Here is a 13022-nt window from a genome sequence, read left to right as displayed (position 1 = left end):
GGGGGGGGGGGGGGGGGGGGGGGGGAGTGTAGATATATATATTCTGTGTTGTCCTTGCCTCTGGTTTGCCTGCTGTAGTTAGCTGTGTTAGTCTGCAGTCAGACAGAAGATAGGGTAGATTTGCACCTTATAGCATAAGCGACATGTGCTTCCTGAGTCTGGGGGACATGGTGACCACCCACAGGTGGTGATGCAAGCATCGGAGGCAAGGGTGGGCAGAGCACGGACCATCGGTCAGCAGCTGCAGCGGTGTCGGTGGTGGAAGGGGGTCCCCACGTGGCCAGATGCCAAGCCTGGAAGTGCCGGCAGCAATTCTTGGAGGGGGGCACCAGCACTCTGCCTGCCCCCCCTACCCACTGCCTAAACCAAGAGCACTCGCTCTCAGTGGGGGCACCAGCACTCTCAGGGGGTGCACCACTGTGCATCCCCTATGCATTGCCACTGCCTTATAGCTGACTAAATCATGTTTGAGAAGCATTCAGTTAACATTTTTTTTGTTCTGTACAATAAAGATGGTTGCCCTGTTGCTCCCTACCTGATCTGTCTGGGACAAGCAATCCCCTGCAATACACTCAATCTGCAAATTGAACAGACATCTTAGTTTAAATCACCTGTCATCTCATCATTCATTGAAAAGCACCTAATTCCAGAGCAAGCCGGATACCAGGCAAGTCATACACAGGTTAAGTGCTGATCCTCATGCAGTATATTGAAGACTGCTTTGGAAAGGGTCTGGTAAGAGATGCTGCTCTTGTCCTGTGAACAGCATACAGTACAGTGAACGACTGAGGGGTTCTCATCAATGTATAACATGATGAAAGATGACCATCTTACAACAGATATAGTCTCCGCGAGACTCCCAGGACATTTCTACACATACATTTGTCTGCTTTGACATGCCAGAGATCTAGAGTGTCAGAGCAGACTTGATTCATTGAATCTGCTCCACATGCAAGCTGAGGCGCCTGGCACTGTCTCTCATGCATTTGTATAAACGGTGAAATGCACATCAGTGCTAGGAAAATGGTGGCAGTGTGCTTTTGAATTAAAACAGCTTTGATGTGTTTTAGTTCAAAAGTGCACTGCCACCTTTTTCTCAGTGCTGATGCACATTTCGCTGTTTATACAAATGCCTCCAATGATTTTACACTGAACTATGTAGAAAAAGGAGTCAGTGTCAGCAGCAGTGATATGAGCCACCACAAGGCAGCACGCTCATGCCAATGATTTTTTACATCTACAGGCACTGACAGAAGCGATATTTGTCACGCTGTTATCCCTTTGAAAGCACTCTACAGCAGTGTTTCCCAACCAGTGTGCCACAGCACAAAAGTGTGCTGTCAGAAGTGACTAGGTGTGCCTCAGAATTTTGTCATGGCAATAAGCTACAATGAGTTACAATAGGTATGAGGATGGGGAATACCTTAACAGGTGTGCCACGGAAACTTTTTATTAATGTAAGTATGCTTTGGGCTGGAAAAGGTTGGGAAACACTGCTCTACAGCCATGCCCTGACAGAAGCGCATGGCTGCAGAGTGCTTTAAAAGTGCCCAATCGTATAACAATTAGCCCTCATTCAATGAGGGTTCAGATGAAGGTGCTCCGAAGTGAAGTGCCTTCATTAACTTCTGTTTGTCACTGCTGGGAGTAAAGCTGGGCTGATGCAGCTCAAGACAACCCTTGGTGATGTCATCAGGGTGGGAGGGGGAGAAGGCAGGCAGGGGAGCTCCATTCTGGGGTTCGAGCAAGTAGATTGAAGTCCCCCTGAGATGGGGGGCTCCAATCCATCCACCCACCTCAAGCACAGGCTAGGCAAACCCCAGAATGGAGCTCCCTCCCCTGCCTTTTCCCCACTCCTATCTTGATGACAATGCCAGAGCTGTGGGGGGAGGGGGGTTGGAGGGGGGTGGCGGAGCTAGGGGAGAAAGGATGCAGATATGCAGCCTCTCCACTGGATTGGCTCCAAAGTGGAGCCTGATCCCCCTCCCCTCCAACCAAACAGCATACATCTGTTGGGTCAGGGGAGGCTTGCAGTAACTCATGGTGCTTTCTGTGAAGTGGCATGAGTTACAGCGGGGATATGCATGACTGTCAGTGCCCTACATAAATGATTAAGCGATCCATACAGGCACAAGTGTTTTATGTATGCCAATGACCGATGCATCTCTGCCCAGACCAAAGAGTTTACCCAGATTAAGTCTACACTAACAGTAGTGCTGCTGTCTGGGCTCTCTGTCTGTCACACTAAGAATCAATGACAAGCCAAACCAGATAAAAATACAAGTGAGTCTACTCCATAGTTGGAACAGTAAGAACAACAGGTTAATTCAGCATTGTCTGGGATGGGACACACCACTCTCTCTCCCATTGCTGGAATCATGTCTACTTTATGATGATGCTACAGCCCACAGTCTTCTTCAAAGCACACATGGAGAAGATACAAATCAAAGTTAGTGCCCTGAAAAAAACATGCACAGGAAGCTTGCAAAGTCAAAATGGGGAGTCAGTACAAGCTAAGAATCGCTGTGCTTCCATTTTGCTATTCAACAACTGAACATATACTGACAGTGTAGGAAGCCAGGCCTCATGGTGAATGACAACTACTGTTGCATTTTAAGATGTTTAATAGCAGCAGACATAAACAGCTAGTATGTATTTGCTGGAATCACTCCACAGGCCACTAGGAGAGCAAGCAGCTGCAAGCAAAGTGGAACAATCACACCAAACTAAAGACATTAGATAGCCCCTCTCTGGCTACCCTGTGCCCATTCACTGCCTGAAGTTATGAAAAAAGCTTCCCACTCACAACAGAATGGCTTTAAAAAAAAATCACCAAAATCTACACAACCAGAAAACATGGTGTATGTGGCTTGATATACTCAAAGATGTTGAAAGGCAAATGAATGTTTCCAAACACCTCCCCACAGATCCTAGAGAGGGAGTGGTCGACCTGGCGATGTTTAAGTCTCCTTCAAAAAAGAGTCATCAGGTCAAAAGACAACACATGGAACTGGGGTTACTCTAACAATCCAGACACGTGAGTATAGTGAAACACAGTCCATGGTTCCATCTGCTAGCTCCCAGAGGAACCATTCGCTGTAAAAGACCAAGCCAGAGCTACAGACATAGCCATATCATGGACTGATACTGGAAAAATTATCATTATGGTAGCAGGACATGAGAGGAGAAAGACGATCTAAAGTCTGGGTGCTGTGAAAGGTTTTACAGTCACTCATAATAGCTAGTACATTAAACTCTCCAGCATGGACTTTTTCATCCAGAACTTCTACAGCTACTGCTGGTTATCTTAGGTCTGCAGACTGCTTTATCTGCCAGGAGACCACAGAGGTGTTCACTAAATTGATAAACATGAGCCTTCTCCAGTTCACACTGCTCCTCCTGGGCTCTTCAGTGATAATGACAGAATGGCAGATTTTTCTGATGTCTGATGGTACATAATCATTAAATTGTGGAAAAAGGGAGCTCTTCAGTTAGAGAGGAATCTTGGTGCCTATGAAACCATTAAGCAACTAACGTAGCACATGGTGTAGTCTTTGGATACTGGCATCAACTTTTGAACTTAGGAGAGATTCTAGGAGAATGACTTTTCCTACTATGATTGCCTGGGCACCTCTGAAGCCTGTCAGGCTATGGCCTTGAACCTCGTGTCTCAGCCTGCCTGGTACAGCTGTTTGTCCTGGTCTGCTACCTCCACAGCTGAGCATTAGGATAGACAGGGGTGATCAGAATCTGCTACCTGGACCTAGATACCAGGCAGGGTCAGCTGAACCTTTACCTCTTCCTTTAAAAACCCCTGACCTGGAAGAGGAAGTGTCTGGGCAATAAGGTACAATCTTGTATCCAGGTTGCCTTGCCCTTGGCTCATGCATCTACTACCTCTGACAGACTCTGGCTACCTGACCTGGCTTGCCCATGGACCCTGATTTTGGCCTGACCCTTTGGCTCCCTAACCTGACTCTGGTTTGATGTCCCAGATACCTGACCGAGCTAGCCTCCTGACCCTGTGCTCTGCCCAGCCGTCTGGATCTATGACTTGGTTCCCCAGATGGATCTCCTGGCTTCCCTACAGTTGGACTTGTCACATTTCCCTTGGATTTTGGTTGCTTCTTCCCCCTGTGTGGTTCTCAGGCCTGGCCACCCAGCATGAAAAAGCCCCCTTGAAAGCTATTAGCAATCACTCACAATACAGAGCATTTTGGAGCAATATTAGGGGCTCTAGGGTGAACAGCCAAAAAATATTGCTGGCAGAGAGAGCTGAAAAGCAGAGTTTCCTTCCTCCAGGGAGTTCTCATTTTTTTGGTCAACCTGGAACAGTTTCCAGGGTCACTTTCCCTAGAGCAGACTCATCCCTTAGGTATGTCTTCCTAGAGGGCAAAGACCAGACAGCTTCCTGCATTCCTGGCTCCAGACCAGACTAGCCAGGAAGCTTTGCAGGGTTCCTTTGGAGTCTTACTTTGAATCTGGCAAGAATTCATCAAACTTGTGACCTTTCAAATGAAATATGATGGCTGTGGAAGCTGGCATTTTTGCTCGTGTGAGTTAGCGCAGTGTTAGGGTGTATGTGGTAGGCCTGTGCGAGTCGCCAGCGATCCGAACCGGCTTTCGATCCAGCTCCTTCAGATGGCCGTGATCCAATCCGGAGCTCCGGAACAGGTTTCTGCTTCCATCTGGCTGAAGCAGCTCCGAAGCTTCAGAGCCGCCTTGGAGATCCGGCCGTAGGGTATAATGGGGAATCAACGAAATATCTATAACGTTGTTGTTTCTTGTCCGATTTGGATGAAACTTGCAGGAGTGGCAGCCTCTGCTGAGAGCATGAAATCTACCAAGTTTCAAGGAGATCAATACAGGGGTTTGGGGAGAACTGCACCTCTAGCTGTGGTCAAGCAAGACTCCTGCCGTGGGTGGCACTGCATGTGTTAAGGCGCAGCGGGGTGACAGCTGCAGGGATGATGGCCCCTGCTGTGACGCCTGCCAGCTGTGGAGGAGATCGGTGCAGGGGGGCTCTGGGGCCCTGCACCCCTAGCTGCTGACAGACAAACCTCCTGCCAAGACTGTCTCTGTCCTGGGGCAGTTGATTGCCTATATTGAGTCTTTCCTCTCCTTAGCCTGGTTTTGTAGGTGCTAATTGATGCTCGTTAAGTCGTTATGTAGTAGCTAGGTCCTGTGTATTGAGCTGGTCCCTGAGTCCCTGAGTCCCTGAGTGAATCATGATCCATTGATCGGTAACTGGGAACACAGCAGCTTAGCAGCCAGGCCTGCAGCAGTGTCTCCCCTCCCCGCCCACAGACAGGCACAGTCCGTCCAAGACAGACACAGTCAGTCCCACAGCACCCATGGCATGAGTTTTGCTTGTCCGCAGCTTGAGGGGCAGTTCCCCCCAAACCCCTGCACCGATCTTCTTGAAACTTGTTAGGCTTAGTGGCCTCAGTAAGATCTACCATTCCTGCAGTTTTGACCCCCCTGTGTTGTAACACGTAGACGTGGCAGGAGTTTTGCTTTCAAGAATTTGGGGTGCTGTTCCCCCCAAACCCCTAAACTTATCTTCTTGAAACTTAGCAGGCTTCATCCTCTCTACAGAGTCTATCATGCCTAAAAATTTCATCCAAATCAGACAAAAAACAACAAAGTTATAGATACATTGTTTTCCCCGTTATACCCTATGGCCGGATCTCCAAGGCGGCTCAGAGGCGCTTTGCGAAGCCTAACAAGGCCAGCCCTTGGATCCGGATGTGCTGCATTGGACCACGAAGCATCTCCAGATCCGAAGCTCTGTCCGAAGCCTCACACAGCCCTAGTATGTGGGTGTGACAGGGGGCTGTCTTGAAGCTGCCCTCCGTGTCAGCCTACTCACCTGTCTTGGACAGTCTGTCCACCTATCTTGCCTGCCATGCCTTGTAAGTAAATAATTAAGGTGGGAGGCTGCCCTTCATGTGTTCAGCTATACCAGGTGGTACATACATGCTCCAACCTCCTCTACGTGTGTCCCATGCCTTGCAGGTGTTACTACCGTCATCAACTCTATACGCCCGTGGTATTGAGTCCCCTGGCTCCTGTCTCTGTAACCCGCAGGCACCGAGTTCTCTAGTGACTGGCTTTCTGTGCCGTTCTGTCAAATGCTTGGCTCTGTGCCTCTCTCTTGGGCACCTACCTCTGCACCCCCTTAGCTGCACCCCTCTGGAGCTATGGGCTCACCCAACCCTGTACCTGCACCCCTCTGGCATGGTGGGCTTGCTGAGTCCTTTTGGCAGCACCCTCCTGGTGCTCTGGGCTCAGTGTGCCTGACACTGGGCTCTACCCAATCATATACCCTCTCTCTCCAGGCACTAAGGAAGCCTCCAAACCTCCCCTTCTAGCCTCATCCCAATCCTCCAGGGTAAACATGAACACAAACACAAGCCCCTAGGCTATAACTTAAATACTAGCAATAACAACAGTGCTATGCCTCTTTCAGGGGACAACCTTCTACTCAGAGTAACATGCCCCTATTCTAGGTACCTGGGAGACTCCCTGTAGTTATGTAGCATCTAGATAGCAGGCAGTCCTAGGAGAACTCGGCAGGCAGCACCAGTCTCAAGTAGCATCAGGAGGCAGGAGCATCTTCTCTGTCAGTTGCTAGAGAGAGAGCATGTGTCTGCTAGCTACAGCCTGGGCTTATATATCCCAGAACCCTGCCTCCTGTTGGTCTGGTGATGTCAGCCGGTGTGGCCAATTACTTCCTTAGGCTGTTACCCTGGCAACCTGCAGCTGGGGAGCTCTGCTTAGCTTGCCCAGCTCCCTGGCCAGGCTTCTTCAGCCTTAAGGAGCTGGCACATCTTAGTGCCCTGCTACAGTGGGGTGTAGCAGCAAATTGATTAAACATGAGGGGGGCTGCTCTGAATATTGATGTTAACCACAGCCAGGATAATTAACATGACAACTACACATGGAGATGACTGTCCTCCAACCATAGCCAAGGTGGTGAAAAGTCCATGTCCCATTCCCTGTTCCCTGAGTCTTCCCACTGTCTTAAAGCCCAAGTTTCTTCCTGCCCTAGATGTGCTGGCCACAATACTTACTGTTGACACTGACATGTTCTGTTCTCTAGCAGGTCTCGTCTGACTCGCACCATCCTCTTTGCCCGCCGCTGCCAAGAGAGAAGGAGCGTGGCACAAGGTTTTATTTTGGCATTGAAAGTTCTCTCTGAAGTGGCTGAAGGTTTCAAATCACCCCCATCTCCAGACAGGGCAGGTTGTATCCACCAAACTCCAAGGAGAGTTGTTTGGGCTGTATGATCTGAGATCCCTTTCCCCACATGGGGTTTTCATATCCCCTCCCACTTGCCCATCTGAAGGTGAGGATCCTTAGAGACTCATTTTAAATGCTAGGACTTGACTCATTTCACTGTGTACAAGGGTTCAAGGACTCACCTTCCTGCGCTGCCATGCGATACAGATAAACGTACACAGGCTGACAAAGAGAAGTAGTGCCACACTTGCTCCAGTTATTGCCGCAATCAGTACATAGATATTCCACTCGACAGCTTCCTCTGTGGAGAGATGACAGTCAGTGGGAGAGGAAGACTAAGAGGCAGACAGAGACAAAAGGCTCCTCAGTATAGGGGCAGCAGTTTAGAGTTGGTCCCCATACCCAGCATGTAGTCAGCGCTGATTAATGTTTTGGTCTCCAATATGAAGCTACACCTCCATAGCCCTGCAGTCCTGGCCTTCACTTCCACCTCCCTGTGCATCACCTGCTTAGATTCCTCATCTGTCCCATTCACACGGTGCCAGATCAGTAGGCCTTTCTGTGAGGGGAGAGCTGAGAGCTGACAGTGCAGCATCACCTCAGCCCCTTTGGAGAGAGGCCCAGCAGGGGTGGCAGAGACTGTAGACAACAGAAGGGGGAGACACAAGTGAGAGGACAATCTCACGATTTCAGGGCTTCTTGCAGGAGACACCTCTGGGGGGACACTCCCCCAGCCCATTTTCTGGGGCTTACTTTCCTCTCACCTGTCATCACTACCAGGTGGATAGCAGTCTCCACATGTCCAAAGTCAAACGTGATTCTGCACTGGTACCATCCAGCATCTTCAAACAGAACTTTAGACAGCTCTACATCCAGGCTGCTGAAGGATTTCTCATCTCCCTTGAACCCAAAGCGCTTAATTTGCTTGGGCAAGGTCAATTTTTGATTAGTGAAGTTGAAATTCATTATCTCCTGATACTTGTCATTTGTCTTTGCTTTCCAATCCAAATGTCCTTTAAAGCTCCCCGTCCATCTGACTTCCTGGAGATTCAGTGAGTATGAGAAGGACGCTGTTGTATTAACAGCTGCATACCGGATCTCACTCTCCAAATCACGGAAACCTGAATTTAGAGCAGAGAGAGAAGAACAAACAGAAGTATGTGGAGCAATAGCCTCCTTCTCATTTTTTCAACTTCACCCAGGCATTCTGTGCAACTCCAGGAAGACCTGAGCTGGATTGCTGTACTCAGTTCTGGGCTGGGGGGGGGATTCAGAAAACAGCCACAGAAAATATCAGGAGCTGGACTCTTGATAAAGACTCAAAGAACTAAAAACCCACAGGGCTCGCCAAAGCTTCAGCTGTGAGGAGAAAAATGAGAGACACCTGCAGGGTCTTAAAGACAAAAACCCCAGTGGGAAGGAGACAGATTATGGGACGCCCTGGAAAGAGGACTGTAGTAATGTTGGGATTAGAGGGACTACCGAATACCCATTATCTGGAGGTACTCACAGTAAGCAAGCTTCCCACAAAGGGCGAATAAGTGACTTGTTCAAGGTCACTTGTTCAATGTGGATTTTCAGAAGTCCAGAAATCCTAAGAGAAAGCACCTGGAGCTTCATTGCTCCAAATGCTCAGGACTGAGGTAGTGGACAGGGGGACTTGCCCATCCCAGGGTCTGTGTGTGTGGAGAGGAGGAGTCCAAGAATCCAGGGTTTTTCCTACCTATCACTTTCACATCAAAGGGGATCTCCAGGTTCCTGGGTAAGAATTGTAACTCGATCTTGCATTTCCATGTCCCACTGTCTGTAATCCGAAGACCAATTTTCTGCAGACTGTATTGACCTGTCTGTGACTGCTTGCCTGTGACTTTCATGTGTTTGTTGTCCCACCAGGTGACAGTGATTTTGTTCTGGGCAGAGGGGTATTGCTTCAAGCTCAGGGAGAAATTTCCATTGTGTGGTAAATATTTTGTTGTAAACCAGGTAACTGCAGAAAGAAAGAGCCCAGTCAGTGAGTCCTCTCCTTGCCTGCCTCCCCAAGCAAAGGTCTATCTGGGAGTGAAGGGTCCTTATTGGTATCCCAGAAAAAGGTGAATATGAGGAGCTTGGACTTTGAGAAGCTGAAGAAAGGGATCTGCACCAGCACAGGCTGGAGGAGATGGATCAGGGAGAGGGATCTCAGCAGGGCCATTTCTCAAAGCCCCTGGGACTCAGGTCCTTCCTCTCCCAGAAAGGTCTCATTATGGTCCCCAATCACTCACTGTCAAACACCACCAGCTGGACTGTGTCCCCTCTGCCTTTTCCAGATTCACAGGTATACTCGCCAACATCAGAAGGTGTCAGTTTCTTCACTTTCAGGGAAAAGCTCTCTGTAATTAATACAGATCGATTGGCCATCGGAGCCTTTCCTTCAGGAAGAATAAGAATGCTGGGATTAGAACTCCACTGTGGAGGAAAGGGGGCTGCCCAGCCCTGCATAGGGGGTAGGCATGGTGAATTTAGGATTTTACCTTTAAAGACATCGTTGTAATATTTGATCACAGTGTCTTCTTGTGATTCTTGTTGTCCGGTGTTTTCTGATCTTTTCTGGTACTTCCAAGTCACCGAAGGAATTTTATGAGTGAAGCTACAAGGTAGGGTCACTTCCTGTCCAACAACACCAGCCACCTTTTTTTGTCCTACAACTACAGCAGGCTTCAGGCCTGAAAGACACCCCCAAAATAGCATAGGGAGTAAGCAAATAAGCAGTGGGACAATTAATACCTCCCTTCCAGCCAAATGGACCCCAAATTCCCTGCCTCCTTATCCAGGTCATGAGAAGGTCTCCCTCATTCCCCTCTGTTCCTTTAATCCTTCCTCAAATTTCCCATCTCCCTATCACCTCCTTAATTATCAAGATCTTGTATCCAACCCTAAATCCAGTGTCTGTTGCTGTCTGGGAAAAGCTTTTCCTGTCTCCAACTCTTTCTATTTTTTTCTTTTCCCTCCACTCCCGATGTCCCCACCCTTTACACTCCCCACCCTTGGATTTCTTCTCTTATTCCTCCCTGCTGTGCCTCTCTGATATCTCAATCCTATCCTTGCCAGTCTGGCACACCAACTCCCTTTCACTTTCCCCCAGCTGGCAGCAATTCTGTTCTATTTTGCATATGCTTTAAGCAGTGAGGGTAATTAACCATTGGAATAAATTTACCAAGGGCTGTGACATTATCTCTGTCACTGACAATTTTAAATGAGATTGGCTGTTTTCTAAAGGGCATGTTCTAGTTCAAACAGGAGTTTATTTAGAGCAGTCCTATGGCCTACCATTACACAGGAGGTCAGACTAGATCAGAGGTACTCTACCCTCCGTCTGCAGACCAGCCCCAGCCCCAGCCCCTGGTGCTGCAGCATCCAACCTGCAGGGCTCCCCATGGATCTGTGGAGAGCCTGAGGGGCCATGGTCCTGCTCACTAGATTTAGCTCTCAGGGTGATGCAGTCTGGCATGGGGGCCAGACAGAAGTAGTGTGGGGACCAGATGGGGGGAGTTTGGGGCCCCAGGGATCAAACCCAGCTGGGTGGAGGCAGTGCAGGGCCCTTGGCTGGCCAGAGGCGGCAGGGGGCCCCAGGGCATGATCATGGCATGTGAGGGCAGCATGGAGCTCCAGGGCCCAATTCCAGTTTGAAGGGGTGGTATGGGGCCCAATCTGGCCCACAAGGTGGCCACACGCCATCCATCTGGCTTACAGGGCCAAAACCATGAGCACCACTGGACTAGATGATTCTATGAATCTATCCAAATGGAAACAAAATAAGGTTGTTCAGCTGCAAATCAGTTTATGGTAGCACTTGCACTTCCATAACCATAGCTCAACTCCTGAGATTTTGTCTCTGGGGATTTCCCAGATGTTTTTCCTGAGTATGCATCAGCAATCAGTTATTCACATAGTCAGCCTCAATTCTGAGGTGCATTTTCCCTTATATTCCCCCTCTGAAGAGGTCAGAGATCCCTCATGTTACCACCTGATTCACTTTCCACCCCACTGCAGAGCTGAATTTCTCTTCCCTGCCCTCCCATAGAACCTATTTCCCTCATAATACTTTCAGCTCCTATGCAGAGCTTAGATGGGCCCCATGCCCCCCATAGCATTTCATGGACATCAGGGCTGGAAGGGACCTCACGAGATCATCAGGTCCAGCCCCCTGCCCAAGGGGCAGGAAGCCACCTGGGGTCATATGATCCCAGCAAGATAAGCATCCAAATGTTTCTTAAAGGTGTCCAGAGTAAGTGCTTGCACCACTTCTGAGGGGAGTCTATTCCAGACTCTGGGGACTTGGATGGTAAACAAGTTTATCCTTATGTCCAGCCTAAAATAGTCTTCCGGGAGTTTGTGACTGTTAGATCTTGTCTTCCTTTGGGGTGCCCTGTGGAACAGATGTTCTCCCAGTTTCTGATGCAGACTCCTTATGTACTTATAGGCTACCACCAAGTCCCCCCCTGAGCCTTCGTTTCTCCAGGCTGAAGAGTCCCCATGGCTCTCAGCCTCTCCTCATAAAGCCTGCTCTCTTGTCCTTTAATCATGCATGTGGCTCTCCTCTGGATTCTCTCAAGCTTTTCCACATCCCTTCTAAAGTGCAGAGCCCAGAACTTAATGCAGTACTCCATCTGTGACTTCATCAAGGCCTAGAAAAGCAGGAGGATGACTTCTTGGGTCTTGCTTGAGATGCATCGGTAGATGCAAGCCAGGGTTTTGTTTGTTTTGCTAGTTGCAGCATTGCATTGGTGGCTCATATTCATCTTGTGGTCAATCGTGACCCCCAAGTCTCTTTCAGTCATGGTGCTAGTGAGTGTAGCATTGCCAAGCCTATAGGTATGATGTGTATTTTTTTCCCAAGGTGGAGCACCTTGCATTTCTCCATGTTGAATGCCATCAGGTTTTGACCCTGTCACAATCTGAAGAAGGACTTTTTATTGTCCTTGATTCCTGTAGCCAGTTTGAGTTTGGTTTCAGCCTTGACTGTTCTAGTTTGCTTCCTACAGGTGCAGGTCAGTGCTGAATACTCCTTCTTGGTGATGTTACCTGACTTCCATTGCTTATAGGCTTCTCTTTTCAGATACAAGAGGTCCATGAGTTCCCTATTTAGCCAGGGGGTTACTCATCCCTTCTGCTACCTTTCCTACAGGCCAGAATGGACTTCCCTTGTGCTTCAAGGATCATGTCCTTAAGGAGCAACCACTCATCGTGGACTCCCCTCCCTGTCAGGTCATGGCCATTCAGGACCTCGGCAACCAGCCTCCTGAGCTTGTGAAGTTTGGCTTTCCTAAAGTCGAGGATTTCTGCATTGCTGACTGATCTGCCAGCTTTGCAATGGATAGAGAAAGTGATCGACTCATGATCACTGTTACCGAACTTCCCTTCAATTCTCAGGTTGTTCACTAGATCATCCCCTTTGGCCAGTACTGGATCCAGCAACAGCTTGCGTCTTGTTGGCCCATAGACTTCTTGAGACAAGTAAAGCTTGTCAATGCAAGTGAGGAAGCTTCGCGACCGATCGGATTTGACTGAGTGCTATTCCCATGAGATGTCAGGGTAGTTGAAGTCGCCCATGACAACCATGCACTGAGTGTGTGCAGCCGCTGCCAATTCCCTAGTGAATTTGTGGTCAAGCTCTTCCTCTTGGTTAGGAGGTCTGTAATAGACTCCTACCATGATATCCCTTTCACCACGTCCCCACCATAATCTAACCCGGAGGGTCTCAAGTTGCCTTCTTTGGGTGCCAATGTCCACTTGTAGGG

General features: G+C 48.9%; 1 protein-coding gene across 1 annotated transcript in view; it reads right to left on the bottom strand.

Annotated features, from left to right (window-relative positions):
- CD4 (CD4 molecule) overlaps nucleotides 1-13022 on the bottom strand; it is a 72224-nt gene that overhangs the window by 11061 nt on the left and 48141 nt on the right. The window contains exons 3-9 of the mRNA XM_014527149.2: nucleotides 9756-9947; nucleotides 9507-9653; nucleotides 8969-9232; nucleotides 8010-8366; nucleotides 7648-7884; nucleotides 7428-7546; nucleotides 7077-7144 (exon numbers count right to left, since the gene is read on the bottom strand). Of these exons, the coding sequence (XP_014382635.1) occupies nucleotides 7077-7144; nucleotides 7428-7546; nucleotides 7648-7884; nucleotides 8010-8366; nucleotides 8969-9232; nucleotides 9507-9653; nucleotides 9756-9947 (1384 nt within the window). The remainder of the gene's footprint in view (nucleotides 1-7076; nucleotides 7145-7427; nucleotides 7547-7647; nucleotides 7885-8009; nucleotides 8367-8968; nucleotides 9233-9506; nucleotides 9654-9755; nucleotides 9948-13022) is intronic.

The sequence above is a fragment of the Alligator sinensis genome, unplaced genomic scaffold (genome assembly GCF_000455745.1).
Source record: "Alligator sinensis unplaced genomic scaffold, ASM45574v1 scaffold2081_1, whole genome shotgun sequence".
In the NCBI taxonomy this organism is placed as follows: Eukaryota; Metazoa; Chordata; order Crocodylia; family Alligatoridae; genus Alligator; species Alligator sinensis.
The sequence above is the reverse complement of the archived record's forward strand: the minus strand, read 5'-3'. Positions and strand labels throughout refer to the sequence as shown.